Source organism: Patagioenas fasciata, chromosome 16, assembly GCF_037038585.1.
Source record: "Patagioenas fasciata isolate bPatFas1 chromosome 16, bPatFas1.hap1, whole genome shotgun sequence".
Classification (NCBI taxonomy): Eukaryota; Metazoa; Chordata; class Aves; order Columbiformes; family Columbidae; genus Patagioenas; species Patagioenas fasciata.
The window spans coordinates 14,635,138-14,660,770 of NC_092535.1; the positions used below are offsets into that span (position 1 = coordinate 14,635,138).

At 56.3% G+C, this 25,633-nt stretch overlaps 2 protein-coding genes across 4 annotated transcripts; one reads left to right on the plus strand and one right to left on the minus strand.

Moving 5' to 3' along the window:
* The first annotated feature begins 982 nt into the window (after window positions 1-982).
* On the plus strand, window positions 983-12,285 carry LOC136108081 (centrosome-associated protein CEP250-like). Of its 3 annotated transcripts, none has more exons than XM_071815472.1 (19): window positions 985-1,605; window positions 2,361-2,417; window positions 3,136-3,218; window positions 3,798-3,963; window positions 4,214-4,320; window positions 5,017-5,124; window positions 5,715-5,811; window positions 6,280-6,378; window positions 6,534-6,712; window positions 7,160-7,342; window positions 7,563-7,707; window positions 7,988-8,134; window positions 8,321-8,551; window positions 9,281-9,474; window positions 10,024-10,151; window positions 10,354-10,523; window positions 11,417-11,572; window positions 11,974-12,081; window positions 12,169-12,285. In XM_071815472.1, exons 1-19 carry the CDS (start codon window positions 1,507-1,509, stop codon window positions 12,208-12,210), a joined length of 2,499 nt encoding a protein of 832 aa, XP_071671573.1. In that variant the 5' UTR covers window positions 985-1,506; the 3' UTR covers window positions 12,211-12,285. The 3 variants fall into 3 exon arrangements, with proteins under 3 accessions (XP_071671575.1, XP_071671573.1, XP_071671574.1); XM_071815473.1 differs by lacking the exon at window positions 985-1,605 and adding an exon at window positions 1,824-2,199; XM_071815474.1 differs by lacking the exons at window positions 11,417-11,572; window positions 11,974-12,081; window positions 12,169-12,285 and having other exon boundaries at window positions 983-1,605; window positions 10,228-10,496.
* Window positions 12,286-18,534: 6,249 nt separating this feature from the next.
* LOC136108069 (microtubule-associated protein 1 light chain 3 alpha-like) lies at window positions 18,535-24,335 on the minus strand. The gene is made up of 4 exons (XM_065849560.2): window positions 24,183-24,335; window positions 23,306-23,610; window positions 20,214-20,320; window positions 18,535-19,729 (listed from the first exon to the last, which is right to left on the minus strand). Exons 2-4 carry the CDS (start codon window positions 23,306-23,308, stop codon window positions 19,567-19,569), a joined length of 273 nt encoding a protein of 90 aa, XP_065705632.2. The 5' UTR covers window positions 23,309-23,610; window positions 24,183-24,335; the 3' UTR covers window positions 18,535-19,566.
* Window positions 24,336-25,633: the final 1,298 nt, after the last annotated feature.

The following is a 25,633-nucleotide window of genomic DNA, read 5'->3' on the forward strand; positions in this document are numbered from 1 at the left end:
CTGGGCATTTGCCTGCAATGTTTTCCTGCCTCTTCCTCCCTCCTACAGCCTCGCTCAGGCTAAGACCCAGTTCTACAGGGAATCTTAAGTGGGGAAGAGAAAAGCAGCCCAGGCTTTTGCCTTGTTTGGAAAGCCTTGCGGCCGGGCTGTTGGAGGGGCAGGTCCAGCTCTGTAAAGCCGTGCTCGTGCCCTAGGACAGTCCCACATGGCGGTGCTGTTGAAGGCTGCGCCTTGTTCTGGCCATTGATTCTCTCGGCCCCTCAAGGCTCCTGATGGCCCTTTGGGTTCCCACCCAGGGCCCTCGCTGGGCCTTTCGCTGTCCCACCAAGGGACCGGCCTTCGGCTTGTCATCTTTCCCAGGGACTCCTCCTCTCGTCTCCTCAAGCCGTCTCTGTTTGCCTTTCCATGTCCCCAGGGATGGGCTTTTTGGGGCAACCAAGGGGCCACCAAACAGCCTTTTGGTGCCTCCCAAGGGCCTCCGTTTCTCTTCCTGTGCTTCCTGGGGCCCTCCGTTTGCCCTTTGGTGTGGCCCAGAGCCCTGCGTGTGCCCCTGGGTGTCCAGCCTGAGCCCTTTGCTGCCTCTGGGTACCCCCATGGCCCTGCGCGTGCCCACGGGTGCCACCCTTGTGAAGCACGGATTAAGCGTGAGGGGTTCTAAGTCAGGAGAGCTCCCGACCCGAGGGGTGAATAAGTGAATTCGTGCAACAGACCAGTCTGGCCAAGGGGACTGAGCCCCGTGTGTCATCTTTGGTTCTTGTATTTCTTCATGAGGTGATGAAGTGAAGTGTAGTTCAGAGAGCACGTGGTGCTGTGACTTGTCCGTTTTCTCTGGCACCCAGGCTCTTCTCTACCTGCTTGCAGTCTGTCCCGTTCATGCTGCAAAACAGGGAGGAAAAGGTTCCCAAGTGCCACCCGTGTGCGTTTGGTTTGCGCCCCAGCCTGGAACTCCTGCGCCAGGGCCAGTCCCGGGCTCAAGTGTGAGCTTTAGCAGAAAGCTCCGGCTGCTCCGTCGGCTCCCCTGGCCCACGGAGCTTTTGCGCTGTCCCTGCGCTGCCCCCTCCCTGCCCCAGTGTCCCCACACCCCACGCTCTGCTCTCGGGACCGTTTCCTCGCTCCTTCTCTCCCGGGCTCCCGCGGCAGCGCGTGCTGCCCGCACCGTTCTCCGGGGCCGTTACCGGTCCCTGCGCAGGGCTCGGTGGAGCAAAGCGCTGCCCAGAGCAGCACCGCAGCCCGGCGGGCCCGGCCAGGAGCGAGCAGAGAGAACCGAGAGCCGAGGAGAGAGGAGACAGAAGCGAGAAGAGCAGCGGGGAGCGAAGCGCTGCCCCAGAGCGGCCCCGAGCCAGCCCGGCTCTCCCGCCCCGCGGCTCCCGGTCGCGCCCGGCGGGCAGGGGGAGCCGCTCCGCCCGCCCCGGAGGCGCCAGCCCGCGGCCCGGGGCCGCCTGAGCGCGGTCCGCCGGGCAGGGCGCGGAGCAGCCCCCGCCGCGGGGCCCGGCAGGGAGCGGGGCCATGGCGGCGCCGAGCCAGGGCTCCCTGCGGCGCCGGCTGCAGAGCTCGCAGGAGGCGCAGCACCGGCAAGCGCTGGTGGTGCGGAAGCTGCAGGCGAAGGTGAGGAGCGGGGGCGCCTGCCCGGGGGGAGCTGCCCGGGGCCGGGCCGCGGTGCTGGGGCCGGGGTGTCCGGGCCGCCCAGAGAGGGCGCTGGGCCGCGGCGATGCCGGGGGCGAACGCGCGGCCCCAGCGGGTTCCTTCCCGGAGCTGCCGCGGGCGGGACGGTGCCCAGCGCGGAGCTCGGGGGAGGCGCCGGGAGCCGCCCCGCTCCGCCCGGCCCGCCCAGGCGTGCTGGGCGCTGCTTCCCCCGCCGGCAGCCCCGAGCCGCTCGGCAGCCCTTGGCCGCCTTCGCTGCCGCTGCCCGGCCGGCGAACGGGCCCGGGCGGCTCTTGTGCAGCTGCACAGAAACCGCGTTGTGCAGCGGCTGAGCGGGGCTGGGGCAGAGCTGACCTGCTCGGCGGGGCTTGAGAAGCGACGTGGAAACTCCCTCCTTGCCCTCCCTTCAGGGCCCGGGGGACCTTTCCCCCGTGGGAATCTCGAGTTGGGGTCCGGGTGCCCATGGGGCAGGTGCTGCTGGCCAGCGCTGCCTTAGCATGAGCAGACAGTGCTGTGTGCGACAGAAACCCTGGCTGGCTGGCCTGAAGATCAGAGGAGGTGAAGCTTCCCCGTATGGTCACGACTTCTCGTTGCTGTATCAGCAGCGCCGTGAAATGTTCCGTGCTTGGGCTGCAAAGACTGAGAGAAAAGGGGATGCGGGAGGAGCCGCGTCTGGGAGAAGCTGCATTCGCTCATCTTCCTTCTCTGTATCCTCCCAGGTCCTGCAGTACCGGACTCGGTGCCGAGAGCTGGAGCAGCAAGTGGAGGCAGCAGGGGTGAGTGTGCAGGCTGCTGACTACAGACAGTGCACACAGCATTCGTTAACACCGGCAAAAAACACCTCTCCAGAGTGACAGTGACAGGAAAACAGGCTTTTGCTACCGGAGGGTTTCGGGAAGCGCTGTAATTCTGCCCGTCAGTGTGTGTGCAGTTGCCGTTCTTGGAGCAGCCAGGAGTCCCAGAAATGCCAGTCCAGAAATCCCCACCAAGAAGGATTTTAGTTTTGTGAGAGAGCGCTTTCCTGCTGGGGTAACGCGCTGTCCTCGGTCTCAGGAGAGGGCCGTACTGCCTGTTACGTTGTGGGGCCGTCTCTGAAAGAGAACCGGCTGGAACACGGCATTTCGGCAGGCGGGAATGCTGGCGTTCAGCACACAGAGCTGGCTCTTCTGTGCTTTTCTTTCTGCTTCGCGGCTAAAGTAAACCCGGGAGAGGAAGAGTAGGAGAGCAGGAGAGCATTCCTGGGCTTCAAGTGCAAGTGAGCGCTTGTGGTGCTGAGCGGAGGATCCCGGGCTGTGAGAGTGCAACAGTGGGAGACTGAGCAGAGCTGTCCCCTGCAGTGACACCCTTCCCCTTCCTCTCTGCTGTCACGACACTGTTATGCCTGGAAGAAGCCACGAGCTGCAGAGATACCAGCAAATGGAGGGGAGAGCGATGGATGCTGACAGTAGTGAAGGGAACACAAGAATTTGACTAATCTTTTCCTTTCTGCCTTAGGGATCCCTCCCCGGCAGGCGGGAAGCCACAGAAGACCAGAGCCTGGAGAAAGCACTGCTGCGGCTGGAAGAGGAGCAGCAAAGGTACAAGGAAGAAGCGTTCCCTCATAGCCGGTACCCTGGATGCTCATGGAGGGGAGGGAAAACCTGCCAGTGCCGCCTGCTCTCCCCAAGGGAAGCGGCTGGACGAGCCGCTGTGACAGGAGAAAGGTCCACGATGTGTTTTCTGTGGTGCAGTGACAGTGTTGTGTGCCGAATGGCTCTGTTCTGAGCGGGGGGTTGTTCCGGGTGAGCTGCAAAGGTCCCTTTCCAGCCTCAGGTGCTCCAGGGTTCAGTAGGTGAGGGCTCAGGACAGTGGTAGAGAAAGGTGATGGATGATGCAGTGATCAGACAGCACGGCGGGGAGGCAAGACGTTCACTGTGGGCATCATCAGAGTTGAGAGGAAGGGAGAACCGAACCTGTGGATGGCAATGGAAGGCTTAAAGCCAGGAGAAGCAGCTGAGCTGGCCATCCCAGAGAGATCTTGGTTAATGCCAGGAAGCGCTTTTGCTGCCTCTGAGTCTGACAACAAAGCCAGTGTTGAGGGAGCTGGGAAATCCCGGGGCTGCTGCTTGTGGGCAGCAGTTGTTGAGCGACCTCTCTGCTGTTTCTCCCTCTCCCAGGTGTGAGAATCTGGCAGAAGTGAACGCTCTCCTGCGGGAGCAGCTCGATGAAGCCGGTGAGGTTAATTCAGCCCTCAAAGAAGATGTTGCAAAACTGACGGCGGATTGGATGAGGGCCCGGGAGGAGCTGGGGTTGAAGGAGAGTGAACGGCGCCGTGAGCGCGAGGTAAGGAAAGGCTGCGGGCTCGTCAGCCGTGATGCCAGAGCGGCGTGAGAATGGATTTGATTTCTGGCCGAGAGGTCTTGCTGTGTGGCAGCGGTGGCTCTGCTGAGCTGTGCTGGTGCTGAGGAGCAGGAGACAGGGCTGGGAGATGGAAGAGACCTGGTGCTGGGGGTTGCGCTCTCTCCTCTCTGAAAGACTCGAGCAGTGTTGGCGAAGGCTGGACTGGCATTTCTTTTTGTCTTGGCACGTTTAGGTGTATGACAGCTACGTCAGGGGTGAACACCAGCGTCTCCTCAGCCTGTGGTGCCAGGTGGTGACCTTCCGCCGTCAGTTCCTGGAGATGAAGGCTGCCACTGACCGGTGAGTACGAGGGAAGGCCAGAGCTCTTGCAGGAAAGCTGTAGCTTCCTTCACACCTGCTGGGTGAGCCTCCATGTTACAGTAATTGTGGCTCAAGCCATGATTTCTCCTTTGAGAGTCTGAAGCAATGAAGCCATGAAGCTGTTTAGCTGTCTTTGGAATGATTTGGTTTGATGCAGGTTTTCAAACCAGACTGAGGGGCTCGGGCTGTGGGCAATGCCGAGGCCCTGAGCGATGAACTTGCCTGTGGTGATGTTTGGGCACATTAACTCGGGCACGGGCACACATGGACATGCTGGAAGAGACTCCCCACAGCTGTGCGTGCAGCATGTAGAGCAGTCCGTTTAATAGAACGGTGGAAATCTGCCGTACATCTCACTGAATGAGAGTATGTTAATAAGCTAGAGCAGCAGCAACAGTCAGTAAGAGTCAGTGGAGGTCCTTGAGGCCTCTGGCCGTCCCACACATTTCTTCTCATCTCTGAGGAGAAAACAGACTCATCCTCGACGATCACGCAGACTCATTGCTCAACTGTCCAGATGCGTCCTGGTCCCAAAGTGCCAGATGAGCGGCTCGTCCCAGCCAAGGCGTCACCTTTCCTGCCAGCTGGGACTGGTGCACAATGATGCGCTTCAGAAGCGAGTGAGCTGATAGAGATGGTGCTGTGAACACGGTCTCTTTCTTGATTCCTCTTCAGAGATTTGTCTGAGCTGAAGGCAGAGCACATGAGGCTTTCTGGAGCTGTGCTTGTGAGCTGCTCCCGTCCAACCTCTGGCGACCTGGAGAAGAAGGAGCTTCAGGACAGGTGAAGCTGTTTTAAACTTTGCAGTTACCAACATGATCTTTTGTGGCTGCTGCTGTGATTCGTAGATGAGCTGTGTTCACGTTTTAAACACATGAACAGACCTGCACAGCCCTGTTTCTGTGCCTGGTCAGACTGTTGCCTTCAACGGGATGGACAGAAAAGCCGTCAGACTGACAGAAGCTGTTCTGAGTAAGACCAGACTGTCAAAGAGATTGCATAGCACAGTGTTTTTGCTGTTAGCTGACTCTTGGTGAGAAATGGAGAGCAGCATAAAGAGAGCTCTGTCTCTGTACAGCCCTTTTCCTCCCCAGGGCTGCATTAAAGCAGTTGGGAGGAATGTGAACAGGAGCATCATAAGCAGTGTAGCTCCTCTGTGCTGATGGTTCCTTGCAAGACTGAGTGCAGAAGACCTTTGTGGCAAGAAGGGCCATTTGGCACCCTCAAGCTCATTACCCCTTAGAGCTGGATGCTGCCTTTGCTGTATTTTCTGGCTTGGACTTTCTCTGCTGTGCCTCTGGGAGCTGCTCAGCTCTTTCCCAGGCGATGGTGTGCTGTGCTTTTGGAGTGGCATGTGGACCTTCTCTTCTCAGGGTGCTGGAGCTCTCGGCCTTGCTTGTACCCTCCCAGAAGAAGAATGAGGAGAAGGAGAAGCCCATGGAAACACCTGACGACACCGTGGAGATTCTGGTGTGTTTTCCCTTGATCTGGGGGACAGCCCAGTGTTTGCTCCCCAGCCGTAGCACACAGAGGTGCGGTTTCCTCAGCAGAAGGAGGGGTAGAGATGCCACCTGCAGGGGAACATCAGGGACATTGCCAGAATGTTCCTTGTGTGTTTGGCACAGGTGCAGTCAGTCCGGGTGCAGCAGCGGCAGGGGAGCTGCAGACAGCTCCGGTGTCTTCCTCAGGGGTTGCACCAAGGCTGTTGTGCCTGGGGTCAAAGTTCCTTGGCACTGGCAGCTTCCTGGCAGTCTATGGAAACGAGCTGTCGGTCTTTCCCTTCTTAGTTTTAGCCAGGAAGAAGTGGAATAGATGTGGGAAGGAATGCACTGGAATGCCGAGGGCTGAGGCTTCTGGGCACGGCAGTGCCGCTGAGGATGGGAACGCTGCAGAGGGAGCAGCTCTGCCCTGCCCACCCTTTCCTCCTTCTGTTCTCAGGAAGCTGGTCGGTTAGAGAAAGAACGTGAAGTTCTGTGGAGTAAAAGTGCCAAAGAGGAGAACCTGTCCCTGCAAAAGCTGATAAAAGATATAACTGAGGTGTGTGCAGAGCTGGGACCTTGATCTCCAACCCCCTCCCAGCTTTTGCCTCCAGCGGAGCCGTCTCTCTGCTCACTGCTTCTCCCGGCTGTCTGGAGCCGCCTTGGCCGCTCCTCACTGCTTCTTTGTGCTCTTTCCCTGCCCGTTGCTTGCAGGCCCTACAAGAAGAGCTTTCTGCCAGGCAGGACTCCATTGATTCCCTGCTGCAGCAGCACAGGCAGCAGGAAGAGAAGTGCAGGACGCTGCAGCAGAGGCTTGAGCAGCTGCAGGAGGAATGCGCCACGTCCAGCAGCCAGCGGCAGCACCTCCAGTCTCTGGTGGAAGCGCTCAGAAGGTGAGCGTTTCCTCCTTCTCCTGCGCTCCAGAGGCAATCTGCTTCCAGTTCGGGAGCCCAGAGCTGTTGTGGGCAGAGAACTTGCCTGCCCTGCCTCGCGCGTGCCTCTGTTTGGCACCACAGCATCCTCCTGTCGCTGCTTTTCCTGCTCGGCTGTGCCTCCCAAGGCTGTCTGGGCGATTCAGAGCGATGCTGGCATACAAGGCGCCTCTCCCTCGACATGCTGTGTCTGCTTCTGCTCTTTGGGTGCCCTTTCCCGGGCACCGCTTCTCGCTGGCTGAAGGCAGCAGCCTGCCCGCCTTTCTGCTTCCCTCTTCAGTTACCCTGGGAGGGGAAGAGCAAGTTCTTCCTCCCCGTGCTCCCCACAGCTCCATCCTGGGATGAGGAAAACGGGATCTGTGACTCTCCTGGCCTCTTCATTCTTGTAACGGAGCCTTGTCTCTCCAGTGACTGTGCCAACCTGGAGAGAACCAGGGACGAGCTACAGCAGCAGCTGGAAGTAACGGAGCAAGAAGCCTCGCGTCTGCGTCAAAGGAACACGGAGCTGCAGCTGAAGGAAGACTCAGCCCAGGGGGACAAGGTGGAGCAGCAAGAGGCGATGGAGAGAGCGCGTCGTGAGCAGGAGCTGCTGTGAGCGTTCGAGCTTTCTCGGGGCAGGGGTGGGCATGGCTGGACCTTAGGGGCCCAGCGCACAAGGCTGAGTTGTGCCTGCTCGTCATTTGCAGCACAGAAGGGCGAAGGGAGCCCGCGGGCAGGGCTGGCTGCCATATCTGGACATATTAGGTACTCTTGGTTTGGAGATGACAATGCTTTTAGGTTAAGAACTTGTTTGTCTTTCCCCGTCTCCCAGGCTGAAGGACTTTGCTGCGCTCGAAGGAAAACATTCATTATTGCAGAGTGAGCTGGTAGTGGCGAGAGAGACGCTGGAGGAGTCGCAGCTTCAGAGGGATCTGCTGGAGCGAGAGAAACACGAGCTGACCATGGCCCTGGAGAAGGTACGGTCACCTTATTCCTAGGGAGCACCTGTGGGAGAGGGAGCTGTGACAGCAGGACCAGCACCGGTGCTGTTCCTGGCAGGAGAAGACAGGGAAACCGTTGTTGTCCTTCTGGGGAAATGGGGATCAGAGCACACAGGCTCTTTGGGTGTTCAGTCCCCACGTGCTCATTGGGAGCGTGAACTGGGAGCGTGTCGGAGACACCCAGGGGATGGGAGTTGCTGCTGGGAGTCAGGCATTTTCCTGCCCTTGTTGTCACGTTGTTCTTTTGTCTCTGCAGGCCGAGCAGTCGGTGGCAGAGTTGAGCAGGACTCAGAAGCAGCTGAGTGTAGAAATAGCTGATCTCCGTGCTGCAGCAGCCAACATGAGCAGTATCAATGAAGCTCTTGCAGTGGAGAAAGTGCAGCTGAACCACCTTGTGCTGCAGGTGAGCAGAGTTGCCACAGCTCTTGCCAGCTGTTTGTCTCCAGCTGCTGCTGCTTCTCAGCCTTCTTGCCTTCCAGCAGTAGGACTGGCTGGCTGTGCAAATGTTGTTCCTTGTCCTGTCCAAGCCAAAGCTCCTTCCTAGGAAATGTTCCTGTCTTTGATGTGCTCTCTGCTTCTGTGATTGTAGCTGGAGCAAGAGAATAAGGTTGTGTCAGAGAAAGTGGCCGGGCTGGAGAGAGCAAGAGTCTGTGAGCAGGAGCGGCTGAGCTGGTGTGAAAGAACCAAGGCAGAGCTCTGTGCGGAGAAAGCCCAGCTGGAGCAGCTGCTGCAGGAAGCAGAGGAGCAGCAGGAGGGGCTGCGGGTGCAGCTGAGGAGACTGGCAGAGGAGAAGGAAGAAACCCGAGAGCAGCTCAGTGAGGTGAGACCAAAAAGCTGGTGCTTGTGGGTGGGCGTTTGGCTGCTTGGCTGAGTGAAGCTGTGTCTGCTGGCTGCTGCAGGCTTTGTGTCAAGGAGACACTCGGTAGCCCTGCAGGGCAGGGGGTTTGTTCCCTTCTTTTTGGCACCACGTTGATGGCTTGCGGAGCAGCTCTGCAGTTCTCTGCGCTGTCCTCTGCTTCTCTGGGTTCTTCTAATCCACCGGTCCGTGTTGGCCTCTTCCGTGGCTTTTGCTGAGCTGCAAAGCGGTGATCGTGTTGTCCATGGATCAGAGCGGGGCGACTCCTGTCACCTGTGGCAAAAGAAACAAACTGTGTAGCTCTGAATCCTTTTTCTGAGGCAGAATCCGGTCGGCAGCGGCTGAACATGAGCCGGCGTGTGCCCAGGTGTCCCAGAAGGCCAAGAGCAGCCTGGCTTGTCCCAGCACTGGTGTGGCCAGCAGGAGCAGGGCAGTGACCGTCCCCTGCACTGGGCACTGGGGAGGCCACAGCTGGTCCCAGGCAGCCCAGGCTGGCCTTGCACATCACTTGCCGGTGAGCGGGGCCAGCGCCTTTTGGCAGCCCAGGCTCTCGGTGCGGGACCAGCAGCTGCTCTCACACTTGGAGCCCCCGGGACAGGAGCTCTTTCTCCTCCCGCCCCCTGGCCAGCGGCGCTGGCTGCTCTGCACACAGCTGCACAGAAAGGGCTCCAGCTGCGGTTTGTCCCGTTCCAGGTGTCCCGGCAGCAAGAGTCGGCCAGCACTGGTCTGGAGCAGTTGCGCCAGGAGTCCTCTCGCCAAGGGCTCGCCCTGGCCAAGGTGTCCGAAGAGAAGGAGGTGCTGGTGCAGGAGAAGGCTGCCCTGGAGCTGCGCCTGGCAGCCGTGGAGCGGGACAGACAAGGCCTTTCCGAGCAGCTGGCAGAGGCCAGGTAAAGGGCGAGGAACCCTGGGCAGGACATGACTCGCTGTCGGGAATTACAGAGCTGGTCAGCATTGCACGGGGCTTTCTTGCGTCCCCTGTGCTTTGCGGATGTTCTCACCTTCCAGGGACAGAACAGGGAAGAATCTTGAGGGGAAAAAAACCTGCTTATTGTGTCCCCCTGCAGAGCAGTTGGAAGTGCTGATGGGATGCACCTGTGAGCAGAGGTTGGGCTTTTGCTGGCTGGCACAGACGTTGTCAGGAAAACTGCTACCTGTGTGCCATCCAGCAGGCAGCAGCCATTTCAGATTTGGCTGTCGAGATGAAATTCGGCTGGGCTTGCTGTGTTACGCTGGGTCCTAAGGAAAGCCTGGGCGTTCCCTCAGAGGGGCCTGCATTGCTAATTTAAATGGCAGAAATATGTTTGCTGTACACGGGTGTCCATGCAGCCCCTTTTCCGTTCTCAGGGGCAGGGATCTTGAAGCACTTGTCACTGGGATCCCTCCCTGTGGGTGTCAGGAGCAAGAAGCTCATTTCTCTCCGTGTCCACAACCCGCAGGCCGGTGAAGGAGACCCTGGCGCGCAGCCTGTTTGAGGCTCAGCAGCGCGTATCTCAGCTGGAGATCGCCCGGAGTCACCTGGAGATGCGGCTTCACACCGTCACGCAGGCCAAGGACGTGATACAAGGTGAGGCCCCATGTGCTTTGTTTCTGGTGATGCCCTGCCTAGACAAGATGGTATAAAACCAGCTCTCTGTCCGCAGTGCTTGTGAGGAGTGAAGGAGCTGGAACAGACCCCTCCAGCACTGAAACTCCAAGGGCTGAAGGTCAGTAAGGCCAGAAGCAGGGTCTGGGTAGACTCTGACTCTTGCCACTTGTGGGGTTTGCAGGGGAAGTGAAGTGTCTTCAACGTGAGCTGGAAGCAGAGAGATCTCTCCTGAGGCAGGAGCGGGAGAACGCGGCACAACAGCTCTTGCGGAGAGAACGGCAGCATGACGATGCCCTCAGACTTCGGCAGAGCGACCACGAAGCAGAAACACAGAGGCTCCTGCAAGACCTGGTAGGAAACAAGAGGTGTTGAATTCCTCAAGCACGCTCGGTGGGCTGGCTTTAGCAGAGGAACGGCCCGGGGTGTGAAATGGCAGCAACCGCGTGTCGCAGGCCGCACGTTGCCGGGCCAGCAGCAGAGCCGATGGCTCGTACTCGAAGGCACGTGGAGCCCACAGGACTGTGCTGGGACAGGAAATGCAGCCACAGATGGAGCGTGGGCGTGAGATGAGTTCAAGGGCAGGTTGGGGGCCCCACCCAGAGCGTGGCAGCACAGGGGGGCTCTTACCAGCCTCCCGTCTCCCATGGGGCAGAGTCCTGACCCTCCTGCCAGCTGCAGTCACGGGAGCTTTGTTCCTTTCTTGCTGCCCTTTCTCGGTGGACAGAGGGGTTTTCTTTGGGCCTGAACCCCAAAGGAGGGTGAAGCTTCCCATGTTCTGAGGAGCTTGGCTGGGGCTCCATCCTGAAGCGTTTTCCTCCCGTTGACCACTCTAATGTAGGGAACTCGGTAGAGTTTTATACCGATGGCTGAACAGCAGCGACACCGATGGTGCTTAGAGGATGCTTTCAGAGATGGAGATCTCTGGGCAACAGCTTTTCCGCTGTATTAAAATAATGGAATTGGTACTGTTGCGTGATCCGGTTAAAGGCTTCATTGCCATTCCGCATGTACTTGTGCCACAGCCCCAAAAGCAGGAAGGCAAATGAGTGTGGATTTCTCCCAGGTGATCTGCAGGGGGCCCCTGGGAAGAGAGTTTGGGGCTGTTTTGGGCTGTGGCCCAGGGGGAGAAGAAGGCACTTGGCCCTGTCCAGTCCTGAGCGCGCTCACTCTCCCCGGCTTGTTCATTCTGGCCCTTGTAACCTGCGTGTGGCACCAGCTCCACCATCTCCTCTCTGAATCCCCAGCAGGCTGCTGCAGAAGGGGAGCAGCTCTCCTGGCTCTCAGAGAAGAGACGCCTGTCGCAGCGGCTGGAATGTCTGCAGGGAGCAGTTGCAAGGCTGGAACTGGAGAAGACGGAGCTGAAGCAGTACAACGCTGAGCTCAGGAGGACCCTGGAGCAGGTGAAACAGGCTTTCCCTGCCTCTGCAAAGCCTCCCGGTGCCCTGGAACACCACACGTTTCCCAGACAGCACTTTGGAGCCCTCTGCTGCTTTCCTGCCCTCTCCCCGTCCCCCTGTGCACACTCGCTGTCTATTTTCTCTCCCTCCTGGCACCCGTTGCCTTCCCAAATGCACATTCACTGGGGTACCACCCTTCCTGCCCCAGTGTCCCCATCCACACACACTGGACTCTCTCTTGCCCTTTCTCCTCCATATTCTGCTTCGAGTGCGTTTTGCCCCAACGTTCTCAGGTGCAAGTGACAGTCTCTGAGCAGAAATCTCCTTGCCCTGATGTGCAGGGGTCCTTCTGCAACTCGTTTGGTGGCCCGAGTCTGTGACCCTTTCTCCTTCCCAACGTGCAGGTGGAACGTGAACGGAGGAGGCTGAAGAGATGTTGCCGTGGTCGGTCGCTGCCAGATGCGTGCGCATTGTCTCTCTCTGACCAGCGGAAGGTGCCGGCTTCCAGACAGGTGAGAACAGGATCGCACTGGGTGGCAGGAGGGTCTGGCCATAGGGAGGAACGATGGCAAATCCCAGTGGTCTTTTGCCTCTTTCAGGTGGCCCTCCTGGAGACACAGCTGGTGCAAGAACCAAAATAGAAGCAAGGACTCCAGGGGCAGTCACACCCTTGAAGATGAAGGAAGGGAATTTTAACCCCCAGCTACTGGGGGGGTTGGGGGGGGTGGGTGGGGAGATGGGGAGCAGGCGGATCGGAAAGGTTGTACCCTCCGAGTACCTCAGCCCATGGGGAAAGGAGGAGGGATCATTGCGGCCGGGAGCTAGGGCTGGGGAACTGGGGTCAATGGGGGCTGCGTCCCCCGCGTTTTGGAAGAGACCCCACAGTGAGATGCCCGGTGGACTCTTCCCTTTAGTTGAATAAAGTTTTTCTTTTGGTTTGACTCCTCTGTCTCTTTTTCTGAACACAGAGCTCTAGCGAAGTGAATTTCTGTGCAGCTGCCTCTGGGTACCCAGCACGGCGCTCCCTGTGCCCTGGGTGCCGGGCTCTGCGTTTCTCTGCCCCGGGAGCTCCTTTTCTCCTCTTTTCTTTCTCAGGGTGTCGAGGGTTAAGATTGCGGGGTGACAATCAAACCCTGGCAGATGTGTTGTTCACCTCCTCTCCCCCACACTTCCCCCATTTGCCCCTCCCTCTCCCCACTTCCCACCAAGGACAGGCGATCGGGAGGGAAAGAAGGACAGAGAGAAGAGAGTTGGAAAAGTTAAAGATGTTGTACTAATGCTACTGATAAGAATAGAGAAAATAATACAAAATATACAAAACCAATCTTGAAAGTCTCAGCAACTGCAGAGCCAGCACGCAAAGTCCTGGATTGGACTCTGCAGCCAACCGGAGCTGGACTCAGTCTCTCACTAGGCCTCCGTTCACAGGGACGAGCAGCAAGGTCCTCTCCTAATGTCAGCCATGAGGAAAAAGGGAAGGAAAAAGGGATGAGATCCTCGTGATCTCCCACTTTTATATGAAGTATTCACGTGAATGGAATGTTATTCACCGTTGCTCAGTCTCTCGGTCACCAGTTTCTCGTTGCCCCTCTCGCGAGATGTCCATCCGTGCTTATCAATAAGTTTGCATTCCATTGCGAGGTTTGCCAAAACATGTGTCTGGTTCTCCAGGAAAATGCAGCTGATATGAAGCTTTAGCTGAGAGGCAAAATTCACTAAAAGAGAAACTTGTTTTTTAACAAAACCAGGACACAGGGCAAGGGATGATGGTTTTAAACCAAAGAGGGGAGATCTAGACTAGATACAAGGGAGGAATTTTTTTACAATGAGAGTGGTAAAATGCTGGCACATGTTGCCCAGAGAGGTGGTAGATGCCTCATCCCTGGTAACATTCAAGGTGAGATTTCATGGTGCTGGAGACAATCTGACCAATATAGAATAGAGTAGATTAGCAGAATAGACTTTTTGGTATCAAGGGGTGTGCCCTGCCGGTGGGCAGCAGCAGGGCAGCGTCATGGAAACCAGTGATGTGACAATGCGGCAACGCCGTGATGCCACAATGGCGAGTGCTCTATAAAGCCGCTCGCCGGGAGAGCGGCCGTGGCATCTGCTGCCGGGTGCCTCTGGAGCGACAGGAGCCAGCGCAGGACGCAGCTCTAGGAGAGCTCTTGGAAGGAGCCGTGGAGCGGAGTCTGACTGCTGGAGTCCTAAAGGCAGACACAGTGCTGAGTGCAGGAGCTGTGCAGCGCAGTCTCACCGCTGCTGTCCCAAAGGCAGACGCGGTGCTGAGTGCAGGAGCTGTGCAGCGCAGTCTCACCGCTGCTGTCCCAAAGGCAGACGCGGTGCTGAGTGCAGGAGCTGTGCAGCGCAGTCTCACCGCTGCTGTCCCAAAGGCAGACGCGGTGCTGAGTGCAGGAGCTGTGCAGCACAGTCTCACCGCTGCTGTCCCAAAGGCAGACGCGGTGCTCAGTGCACTGTCAAACAGGCAGAGGTGAGCAGCGGGGCGATGGAGAGGGCTCAGCCGGGGAGCCTGGGACACGGCGGGGCTGCTCGGGGGCATTGGGACGGGCCCTTTCTTGCAGCCGCTGGGCAGGAGGCTCATTGAGCTGTGCCTGAGGGTCTCTGTCTTCCTAGCTCGGACACAGGAGACAACACCTGGGAGAAGTAGCTACTGGCCCAATGGACCCTGAGCTGCTGGACCTCACCCTCGGTGTCAAGATCCCCGTGACACCCGGCTCCAAGCCTGTGTTCAGCAGGGGAAAGCTGGGGGAAAAGGTAAAGGCAGAAGAAAGGGGTGGGAGGGCCAGGAATCAGTCTGGACCTCGCAGGTTTGGAAATGCCGGCCTGTGTGCCTGAGGAGCTGGGAGGTGCGTTCGTCCCTGCTGCTCCTTCCTGCCCCGTTCACACTCTGGAACATCTCTCACAGCTTCACCGGCCCTCGGGCTCGTTTGACCTTGGGGATCCCCTGGGCCGCCGGATGAGCAACGAGTACAACAGCCTGCATGACCCGCATCTGAAGGCCTACCACCAACGCAAGGTCAACGTGCAGTGGCTGAAGAGACAGGGTTTCGTCACCAGCGATGGCAACGTAGGTTTGGATGAGATGGGGCTGATCAAAACGGTTCCCTCCCAGCGGGGTTCCCGAGCGCAGAGCAGGGTGTGCAGGGAGCAGCTCCCCTCCCGCCGGGGCGGCTGTTTCGGGAAGGCAGTCTGCGCAGCCGGCTTCACAGCGCTTGGGGGATTTCTGCCCCCGGCTCTCCACAGGTGGTTTGCTCGCTGAAGGAGTTCAACCAGTACAGGCAGTACCGGACCATGCTCAAGCTGGAGGCCCAGAAAGCGTTCATCCGAGAGCAGGTCAGCAAAGCGGGGTGTTCCCAGACACGCAGAGTCCCGAGGGAAGCCCTTCCCTTCCGCCCTCGTCGCGGGGCTGGAGCAGAGCCCTGTCCTGGGCCCGCGGGACGCCTCAGCACGCAGGGCCGGGAGCGCTTGTCCAGCCCACAGCCAGACACAACCTGCTGTCACCTTGCAGGAGAAGCTTCGGGAACACCTGCCCAAGTTAGAGCATGCTCCCAAACTGCGGGGGAACATCAACACTTCTTCTCTGGGACAGCGGCTCCTGCTGCCTCAGATACCATCTGGTCTGGGACAACAGCTGCTGCTGCCTCACAAACCATCGTGCCCACCTCCACCCAAAGGAGCAAGCAACTCCCTGAAATGGGGGCGACGCTTGAGAGCGGATGCAGCTTTGGGCAAGGGCCAAAGCCCCTCCCAACCCGAGCCGGGACACGAAGGTGCAGCCGGTGCGCTCAGAGCTGCAGAGCCTCCGGAGATCTCTTCTCTGCGCCATCGGCAGCAAATCGGACTGGCGGCCGAGCAGCTTACAGCGACCGTGTCGGAGAGCCTGGGGAAGCACTTTGCATCCGGCACACCTGAGCCAGGGCCTGTTGCCGGAGGAACCACCGAAGCGGGCAAATTTGAGGAAGAGAAATCGGGGCAAGCGGAAAGAGCAGCTTCCGACAGAGCAACTTCAGGGGCTTCGCTTGACAGTCTGGCCACAGAAGTTGTCAACGTTGTCTGCAGCACCTTGGAAGCCATCGGAGCCTCTCAGGCTGAAGGAGGCTGTAGCTGCCCATGCTCTGGACTGCTGGAGCTTTTCAGGGGAGCTGTCTCCAACAGACGGCCGCAGCCACCCCGGGCGCCTTTCTCAAGCCCAGGCGTGGAGGAAGGACAAGGATTCCCCGGCGCACCTCAAGAGCAGAGCCTGGAAGCCGGCGAGGGAGCAAAGTCGCCCGGACCTCCAGGCGGAGAGGAGAGCCGTCCCGCTGAGGACACCCGCCCCTCCACGGGCCCACAGCTCTGCAGACAGCCCGTCCCTCCGGCAGCTCCGAGGGCCCCTGCCCAGACAGCAGCACGACGCAGAGCAGCGCGCGGCCAGCTGGTGGGAGGCGAGCCCCAGCAGCCGCGGCAGCCGCGAGGCCGTTAGCTGGGAGGCTTGCGGGCCATGTCCTGGGCAGGGCTGCGGCAAGAGACGCGTAGAGCCCTGGGCAGCTCCGCCAAGTACAGCCCCGTGCTTCCCATAAAGAGTTTGTTGCCAAGTGCTGGCTTGTGCCTGCCTTCTTCGCTGAGGGAGCTGCTCCTGCACCCGACGGGCGGCGGAGCGGCAGACCTTGCCACGCTGAGGGGTTTCCTTGGGCGGGAAACGCCGAGAGAGGCCGCCCGGAGCCGGCAGCTCTGGCCAGAGGCGCCGAGGAGAGTTGGGCCTGGCCGGAGCCACGCTGACCGCCGCTCTCGCCCCCACCTGTCAGCAGCAGCGCCAGCCCGCAGCGTGTGGCACGGCCCGTGCGTGCGGGGAGGGCGCCGTCACCCCACCGGCTCAAGAGCCGAGCTCAGCTGGTGGTTGTCACCCTCCTAGGAGGAGCTTGGCCATGGTATCCACCCAGCAGAAAGTTGTGTCCTCGGCACTTGCCAGGAAGGTCCTGCAGCAACCGAGGCAGAGCTGCCAGGGAAACATGCAGCCCTGCAGGCCTGGGGCTGCCGGCAGTGCCAGAGCCTTTCCTGGGCTGGGATGGCAGTAGAGACCAGAGCTGTGGGAGGGGTGACCGGGCGTCCATCTGCTCAGCCTGGTGGCAGAGCTAAGAGAGGAAGCAGAAAGGTTAAGAGGCATCAGGGAGTCTGAGGAGACTGGTGGGACTATGCTCTGGCTTCCCTGGGACAGGAACAGCCACCAAAAAAAACCCAACCAAACCCACCAAGATCAAGGGGGCCCTTTACCCTCACCCTGCCGGGCTGGAGGCCGTAGCTCAAGGGAAAGGAGTGAATGGAAGCAAGTCCACACTTGGGGCAGCAGGTGAAACCCCTCCTTGCCCACCTCGCCCTCCCAGGTGCCTCTGTACAACAGCTATGAGGCTCTGGATGTGGAAGACCAGTCAATGGATCATGAGGACGAAGGCCCATCCACACCAGAGGTGTTGACAGGGGCAGGAAGCATACCTGCTGTATCAAGACCAGCTACACGAGGAAGGAAAAAATGGGTTACAGTTGTAGGTGACTCGCTTCTGTCAGGAACAGAAGGTCCAAAATGCCAGACAGACCTTCCCCGTAGAGAAGTCTGCTGCCTCCCTGGGGCCGGGGTCAAGGACATTGCCATGAAACTTCCGACCTTGGTACGGCCCTCAGACGGCTGGTCTGCCCTTACTGCTCTTCCATAGGTAACAAACACACACACACAAACAACTCCAGTTCCCTCAGCTGTTCCTCGTAAGACTTGTGCTCTAAAATGCTGAAGGTGTCCCTGCTCATTTCGGGGGCTTGGAGTAGATGATCTTCAAAGGTTCCAGCCCAAACTATTCTGTGAAGATTCGCCAACGCAGGCAGCCCTGGTTTGCCTCTCCCGTAGCTCTGCCTTTTGAAAGCATCCTTTTGCTGGCTGAGGTCACATGGAGCAGAGAGCTACAGTGGTGAAGGCAATCAGCACATCTCCAGTGATTGTGTTCACGGTGCTGACAACAGGACACCTCGGCTCCACCACCACAGCCCATCAGAGGCTCCAGCTCGCTGTGTCTGAGCACATCTGCTGCTCCTTTGCCAGCTCCCACAGGGAGAAGCCCCAGCAGGGCTGACACTGCTGTGGGGTCAGTGCAGCAGGCACAGGCCCATCACCCATGCCGCAAGGAGGCGGTTCAGAGAGGTCCCGAGCTCAGGGACCAGAGTTTAAATACCGTGAGGCTGGTGCTTAACAAGGGTCAACCCGCATTGCTGCTCCAGATGCCAGGACCAGTGAGGCAACTGTTCTCACCTACCCGCTGCTGCATGCTGAGCTTCCAGCTGGCTTCCCACCCTCTTTCTTCAGCACTTACCACCCGTTTGCGCTCTGCTGGCCCTGTCCCTTACACCCGCAGCTCCTGCCCTGGACAGAAGATTCAGCTGGACAGGGTGCTGGGCCACCTTGTCTAGACTGTGCTTTGCCAGGAAAGGTTGGACCAGATGATCCTCATGGTCCCTTCCAACCTGGTGTTCTATGATTCCATGATTCCCGGCAGGCGTAGGACATGAACACAACGGTCAGCTGCAACTCAGGCAAACGGTATCTAACCCCCCCTCTGCTGGGCAGTGCAAAGGGCCTGAGCCGAGGGGCAGCAAAACACACTGAGATGCTAAATGGCCATCGGCCCCTGCCTTTGGTTGGAAAACAGTTTTGACTGAGCGCTCGGGGAGGTTTCCTGCACTGCTCAAAGTTTCCTTTAAAAGCAGAGACTTTGCAAATGCCCCCCACCGCAGGGTTTGGCTTTTTTCCCAGGTGAGGCAACTTGGTCGTGGGACAAGAGACTTACCTGTGTCACGGGTAGGGCAATGGTAACCACGTTTCCCGCATCACTGTCCAATGATCTGTCCTCTAAACTGGGCTTCCACCTTTGCCGCAGCCCCTCAACCCCAGCCAGTCGCCTTTGCCACAGCTGGGACCAACCACGACTTGAATTTATGTTTATTTTATATATATATTTATAGATATATATACCTTTGTATAGATTAAACTGGGTGGGGTTTTATCATATACATTGTTTTGGTATAATACACGAGAAACAGGAAAGGGAACATAGCAAGTATAAACCAGTACGTTCCTTGAGTGAACTCTTTGCCACACTGAGACTGTAAAGTTGCATGCAATGGGGAGACAGAAAGGAAACCAATTTTACTAAAAAAACCCCCAAAAATGAGACAATCTAGGTACAACTGTCAACAGAGGAGCAGCACTTTATATGGCGACCTGTATAAATTAAAATGAAGTTCCACTCTGACATCTACTGTGCTTTAAAGTGCAATGAAGCCTGATTTATTTACCTACAGATACAGGAAAGATTACCCCCTCTCCCCATTCCAATCTATCCCTAAACAAACCAACCCAAACAACCAACCAAAACCCAATAAAATAAATCTAAAGGATATACACTATCCACAGCACTATAGAGACGCCTACATCTAATCAGTAGCACCAAGAATCTGATATGGGTGTAATTCAAATCAATTAAAAGTCGGGAGCAACGGTAACATCTGTTTGCTGCTTTTGCAGACCTCCTGCCCGTTGTTAGTGGGTCGGAGGAGAGGCGGCTCTCCCTGCGCTGCCAGCGAAGGCTACAGTGTCCTGTCCCCTCTCCGCCACGGCCGGGCCGTCTTGGCACTGGGTTACAAAGCCGCGGAGCACAGCGAGAGCAGCAGGGGGTGACACGGAGGGGACGGGACAGGGAGCTGAGGCCCCACGTGCGCGCTTGGGTGTCTGCACGTGGGTGCGTGTGTGTGGAGGGAGCGGGACTAATGCACACAGAGCTGAAGGGCTGTGCTGGTCCACCACACGCCACGAGCCTCTTGGTGATGGGAAGGGGAGGGAGGGAAGGGGGGTCAGCACAGCCCCCGTCTCGTGAGCCTCTGGCTGTGTCGTCTTCCAAAGCCGGGGCCCGTGTGCCACAGTTCATCTGTCTCCACACGCCACCTCTCAGCAGGCCTCAGTAGCCAAAGGTCTCCTGGGACGCACAGACCATGTAGAGGAAGCCATCCTCATCCTTCTCCTGCTCGTAGATCTCCGAGATGGGGGTGGACACGCTCACCATGCTGTGCTGGTTCACCAGCAGGAAGAACGCCTGGGTGGGATTCAGCTGCAGGCGACGCCTGTGGGGACAAGGGCAGGAGGGCTGGGGTCAGCCCACCGCGCAGGCACCGCGACAACAAGTTCTGCCTCCCCCAGCAACACTGTTCACGCGGGGCCAGGCCTGCACAGCCAGGACATGGTGTCTATGAGCCCAGCTGAGCTGCTCGGGGTTCTGTGGCCCCCTGAATTGGGACTCTGCAAAGCCCCTTTCTCCAAGTACTGGCGGGCAAGGGCAAAGCCAAGGAGCCTCTTCCATCTGAGCTGACGCACGAGAGAAGGGCACTGGGGTCCCCCCATCGGCTCATGGAGTGTCCCTGGCAGGGAGAGGTCACAGTCCTTCACCAGATGTGAAGAACCTGCCCCCTCCAGCCCCCTGTACCACAACACAAGGATGCTGTGGTTGTCATGTCCCCATCCCCACCCTCAGCAGCTGTCTCTGCCTCACCCTCGCCCACCACTCTGTGCCCAGGTTCTCGGCATGCCAGCTGGGGCCACCCCACTCACCGGATTATTTTCACCAATTCACTCATGTTGACATGGTCTGGGACAAGGAACTTGGTCTTGCCCAGCACTGGGAGCTGTTTCTCCCCTTTAGAGCGTTCGATGATGACCTGCGGAGAAAGTCAACGGTAGGGTTGGCCAGAGTTCAGCGTGTCCCAGGCACTGGCCTCAAGGTCAAACCCAAATCAAACTAGTACAAGTTAAAAAGTTGAGGTAAGGCCCCACTTGGCTTCACCCTCACGGGAAAACAAAAAAAAAGGACATGAGCAGTGACCACCAGGTTGGCTGCAGACAGCTCCTCGGCAAAGAGTCGGCAAAGAGTCACCTGTCTGTCTGAGCCACGTGATGGAGAGCATTTATCTTCACAATCACTGCAAGGCTAAGAGAGCTTAGAGGCAGACTCTTCAAATTTTGCCTCCAACCAATACACGTTCTTGTCAGGAGGGGAACGTTTTACACGCTGATATTCTGTGGGTTGATATAAGGATACTATTGTTACTTCATGGCTATTTTAAGACTTACACAGTCACGGAATGGATGCTGAACAGCCAGAACAGTTCCTTTTTGCATCTGAATAAAGGCGAGTTTTGTTATTGATCTACTGGTAGGGTATTTTTGTTCTTTCATTCAGACACTTCTTCAGTTCCAGACAGAACAATCCCATTGCCCCAAAACACACGTCATAAGGACACGCAAAGACCGTATTTGAAGAAATACCTCCTGTTAAAAAGACAGTATTGCCCTTGCTAACATCTTCTTGCCAATGAAAACCAGCAGTGCAGGAAACTTCTGACCAAGAAGAAACTCTTTAAGACCTGGTAGAGGTGAGAATCTGGATCTGGTGACACAGAAGGAAAATCCATCCTAAAAAGGCCTGGATCACCCAGCGAGGGAACAGGACATCTTCACATCCGCAAACCAAGGCTAAGAACACGGGCAAAACCAAATTCCTCACATTTAACACTCACATGGATAATGCTCTGACTCCAGGTTACCCCCTCATCCTCAACACCCGAAATTCCCTTTCCAACATCAGTGCTTCCCACAGGTGGAGGGGACAAATATGACCCTGCCACTCCCAACATCCTCGTTGGCGACTTTTTTAGAAGAGTTTTCAAACGAGCGTGCCAGCTGGTTCTTTGAAAACAAATACACAAACGACATTTATCCTCTGGAATGGAAATCCCAACTCTTCTATCAATTTTCACACACATCGGCTCCTCAAATACCAATTACATGCGCTTGGAGGACACCACTCATGACACTCAGCACACCAGAGAAACACGTTATGTTTCTGAAAGAACCACATGCAAAGTGCTTTTATAAAGTAAGAGATGCTCTATTCACTGTATACACTGCTCTCAAACACCATCCTAAAAACTATTAAAAAAAAGTGATAATATATGTCAGAACATCCTGGTCAGTGGAGAATTTTCCCCAGAGTCATCCCTGCCAGTCTTTAAGCTGTCTCCCAATCTTGCTGAAGCTTGTCATCAGAGGAAGCTTTTTGTGAGGAAAACAGAGGAAAAACCAAGCACATGTTGTCAAACCCTCCCCTTCCACCTTCCCGTAAGGACCTTCTGTCCCAGAGCCAGCACTCGCAGGTCTCACACCTGGGAAGTCACATCCTGTGCATGAACGACCCTCACACCCCAGAGATGGGAGGAAATAACTCCCGAGAGCAGACTGAGCCCGCACAGATCGCTAGCGAAGGGCAAACACACCGAACTGCTGCAGAGGCAGCTCTGGCAAGGTCGGCGCTCAGTCCCATTGTCAACCCCGATCCTCAGGGAAACCCACAAACTGCCCTCCAGCCACAAACCGAGAAAGAAAAATCCGTGACACTTCCAGACAGCAACTGTGCTGCTCTGCCACACCGCAACCCCACACCCCACGGGCTGTCACCTCTCTCTTTCTCTGCCTACAGCTCATCCGGGCATTTAACCACGCCAGGAAACAGCACTTCTCTTCCCCTGAGAAGACAAGTATCACATCATTCCTGTTGCCCTACAAATCAGCATTCCCATGCTGAACTTGCCAGCTCCATTTCCTTTCAAATAGGACCTGATGGATACAGACTCAAAACTCCCAGGGATTTTCTCATTTCCATGCCATTCGGAAAGCAAGCTGGCACTTTTAGCTCAGGCCTGAAGGTGGCTTGCATGCCTGAAAGCTTTTCTACTTTTCAGACCGTGCGCTCTAATGACAGACATCACCTCTGCATGCGTCCTTAGACATCGCGGCCACAGCAATGCTCCTGTGTTTCTAGATACTTGAAAAAAATCAAGCCATATCTACATCCAAAATAAACTTTCAATCCTTAGAAAACATTTCAAAACCTGATTTTGAATCCTCAAAAGTTTAAAGACACGTTGCGCCTCCTAAACCACTAGGGTTAGAGGAAATTTGAGTGGTACCTTACAAGGTCACTGTAAAATTCTAGTTTTCCAACTTAAACTGTTCACAAGTCATCACTATTCTCAAACAAAGATTTGAAAATAGATGAGAAAGTGCTCATTGCCATTAGAGAGCAAGATAAAGCTAGAAAGACACCGAAACTGCTTAATATCACAAAAACATTAGTCCTCCCTAACAAATCAGCCAGTCCCAGTGTCTGACGGGAGGAACTGGGACCACACTCAGACTGTGGGAAGACAAATATTGATCCAAACAACTTGACGTTCAAAGGTCTTCACTCTCTCAACTCCCTGTTCGCCGTTACAACTCCATTGGCCCTTGGTAAGCGTTCCAGGAGATCCAGGGCTCACTTCTCAACTCTCTCTTGCTCACCCTTGCCCCCCAGAGCTGTGGTTTCTGTAGCAACTATGGTGCAAATCTTGAGAGAAGGAAAAAGCCAGCAGACACACACTTGTGCCCACACCTCAACATTCACACCCGTGCACAGAGGCGTGCGGAGTCACAAACCTACTGACAAAATTATTGACCCATTGAAGATATAATCCACGTTTGAGAAAATATTTGAACCACTGTATGGGAGGTGAAAGCTCCACCACCCAAACATTTTCTAGGTGAAAGCCTGTCAATGCGTCTACATTGAACTCATCCTTGTTCTGAAAAATGACCTGCGCTCTTACCATCGTGATTAGAATTTCCCAGGGTCCAGGGCTTATCGGAATCAAAGTGAGCAGCTCCTCCTATTCCTGGTCCAGGAAAGTAAGCGTGAGCTAGGAATCCACCTTCTCCATCAAACGGAGAACTGTCTCCATGGAAACCAGAAGCAAAAAATATCATAATATCTGCCTCCTTTCTGTCCTTTTTAATTTCGTGGTAGGGGACCTCTTCAAAGGTCAGCGGCGTCACCCTCTGCCAAACGTCAAACGCCTGTCGGATGGCTCTCCTCGTACCGACCTCTCCAGCCTTGGGGGTATAGTTGTGTACGCTGTGCGGGTGAGAAAGAAGCGTCCTTTAAACTTGCAGAACACATTGAAGATTTCTTATTATAATTCCAGTACACAGCCACATCTACACGGTTTCCATTTCCAAAGGGTCTTTCTTTTTTGCACCTACTACTTTGTGCATGCAAAGTTTTGCCGTTACAAATAAAGTTACAAACAAAACTACGTTTTGCATTTACTAACAAGAATCTTCCCAACGCTTTGGTTAATCTTGCATGCCTGCCTAAAAACCTGAGAACCTTTCAGTCCTGGTGTACACAGCTAAACAAGGTAGTTTAAAAATGTAAATCACTTTGGGTTTTGTCTGAAATCATTGTGCTAAAATGGAACCCAGCACACATCTTCACTCATCATTCATTTTCCCATTGAGAACAGACTCTTCAGTTACTCCAGTGCTCTCAAAGTGTTTCCCCCCAGCATGTTCTGAGCATCTAAAGGCTCACGCAGCCAGCGGAGCAAAAATCCCGTTTTCAAAAGTACTTACAACATTTGCTTACCAGACAAATACAGAACCTTTTTTCCCCACAAAAAAAAAGGCGCATGGAGGGCTCTATACCTGTAGGTTATATGCTTCTGCCTCCACTTCTGTCCAGTTAGTGCATACCGCTTTTTCCTCCGGCTATGGCGTAGGTGGGGATGATCTGGAACTCCACATCGAGGCTTCTTCATCCACCTGGAAGGGAAGGGAAGGGAAGGGAAGGGAAGGGAAGGGAAGGGAAGGGAAGGGAAGGGAAGGGAAGGGAAGGGAAGGGAAGGGAAGGGAAGGGAAGGGAAGGGAAAGGAAGAGAAGGGAAGGGAAGGGAAGGGAAGGGAAGGGAAGGGAAGGGAAGGGAAGAAAGAGCAAGCTAACAAAGAGTTTGGAAAAGAGATTCAAAAGAGCTCAGGGGTGGATGGATGGCCTCTGAGGGAACCTCTCCTGGGTTCACCCTCTATGCACAGAGCTGCACACCCACCTCTGCTGACAATCCACACCCCAGCACACCCCAAATCATTCATTTTTCTTTGTGGAAACACAGGCACCAGATCATGTAGCCCTCACGCTCGTCAAGAGCTCAGTGACAACAATGCCACAAGAGAGGCCCAGATCAAAACCGCACGCGCGTGTGCAGTGGGATGGATCAAACTCTGCCATCACCTGCTCTATCCACTCTCCATTGTTCAAGTGCTCCTGTGCCAGCAAAACAACCTCCAATTTGTAACTTGCTAGATAGGACCGAAAATGAGCAACCACGACCCTCCCAGGTAGCAACAAAGGCTTACACCTGTAATAACCAGAACAGACCACTCCAATCCGTGGGTCACAGTCACCAAGTTCTGTTGGGTCCTCCCCATAAGCCTTGACTCTTTTCATGTCCCTCGTCACGTAGGAACCTCTTGTCTCTATGGCCAGGTGACCTGGAAGAGCAAAGGCTGCTGTCCCTTGCACAGGACCCAGCTCCGACCATCAGAGAAGACAGGTCTCCTCCCCAGCCTCCTTCTTCTCCAGTCTCAACAGATCTTTGCCTGTTTCTTGCACCAGGCTGAAGGTGCTCAAGCACTGGCACAGGTAGAGTCTCCAACTGGACGTGGTCCTGGGCAACCTGCTCCAGCTGTCCCTGTTTGAGGAGGAGGTTGCAGTAGATGGTCTCAAGAAGTCCCTTTCCGATATAAATCATTATCTGACAAGGAGAAATCGACTGTACCCCAGAATACTATCCCACTCGCTGGTGCTGGCACACTCCAGAGAAGTCAGAAGCAGCTTACGGAGCAAGGAATCTGCCCATGTGGCAGCGGGGGAGAGAGGAGACAGGGACAGGAACACAGGAACTACAGGTACTGCTCTCCAAAGGTCCCAGCACAGCAGATTTCTGCCCCAGCCACATTCTTCAGGATTTTGCAGTGCAGCCCAGGACAGGAGACCAGCACCCAGGAATAATGCACGTGGTGTCTGGCCACAGCCTCCCCAGCACAGTGGCCCTCGGCCCAGCTTGGGCTGCTGCTGGGGACGTGGCCCTGGCATTCGTCAGG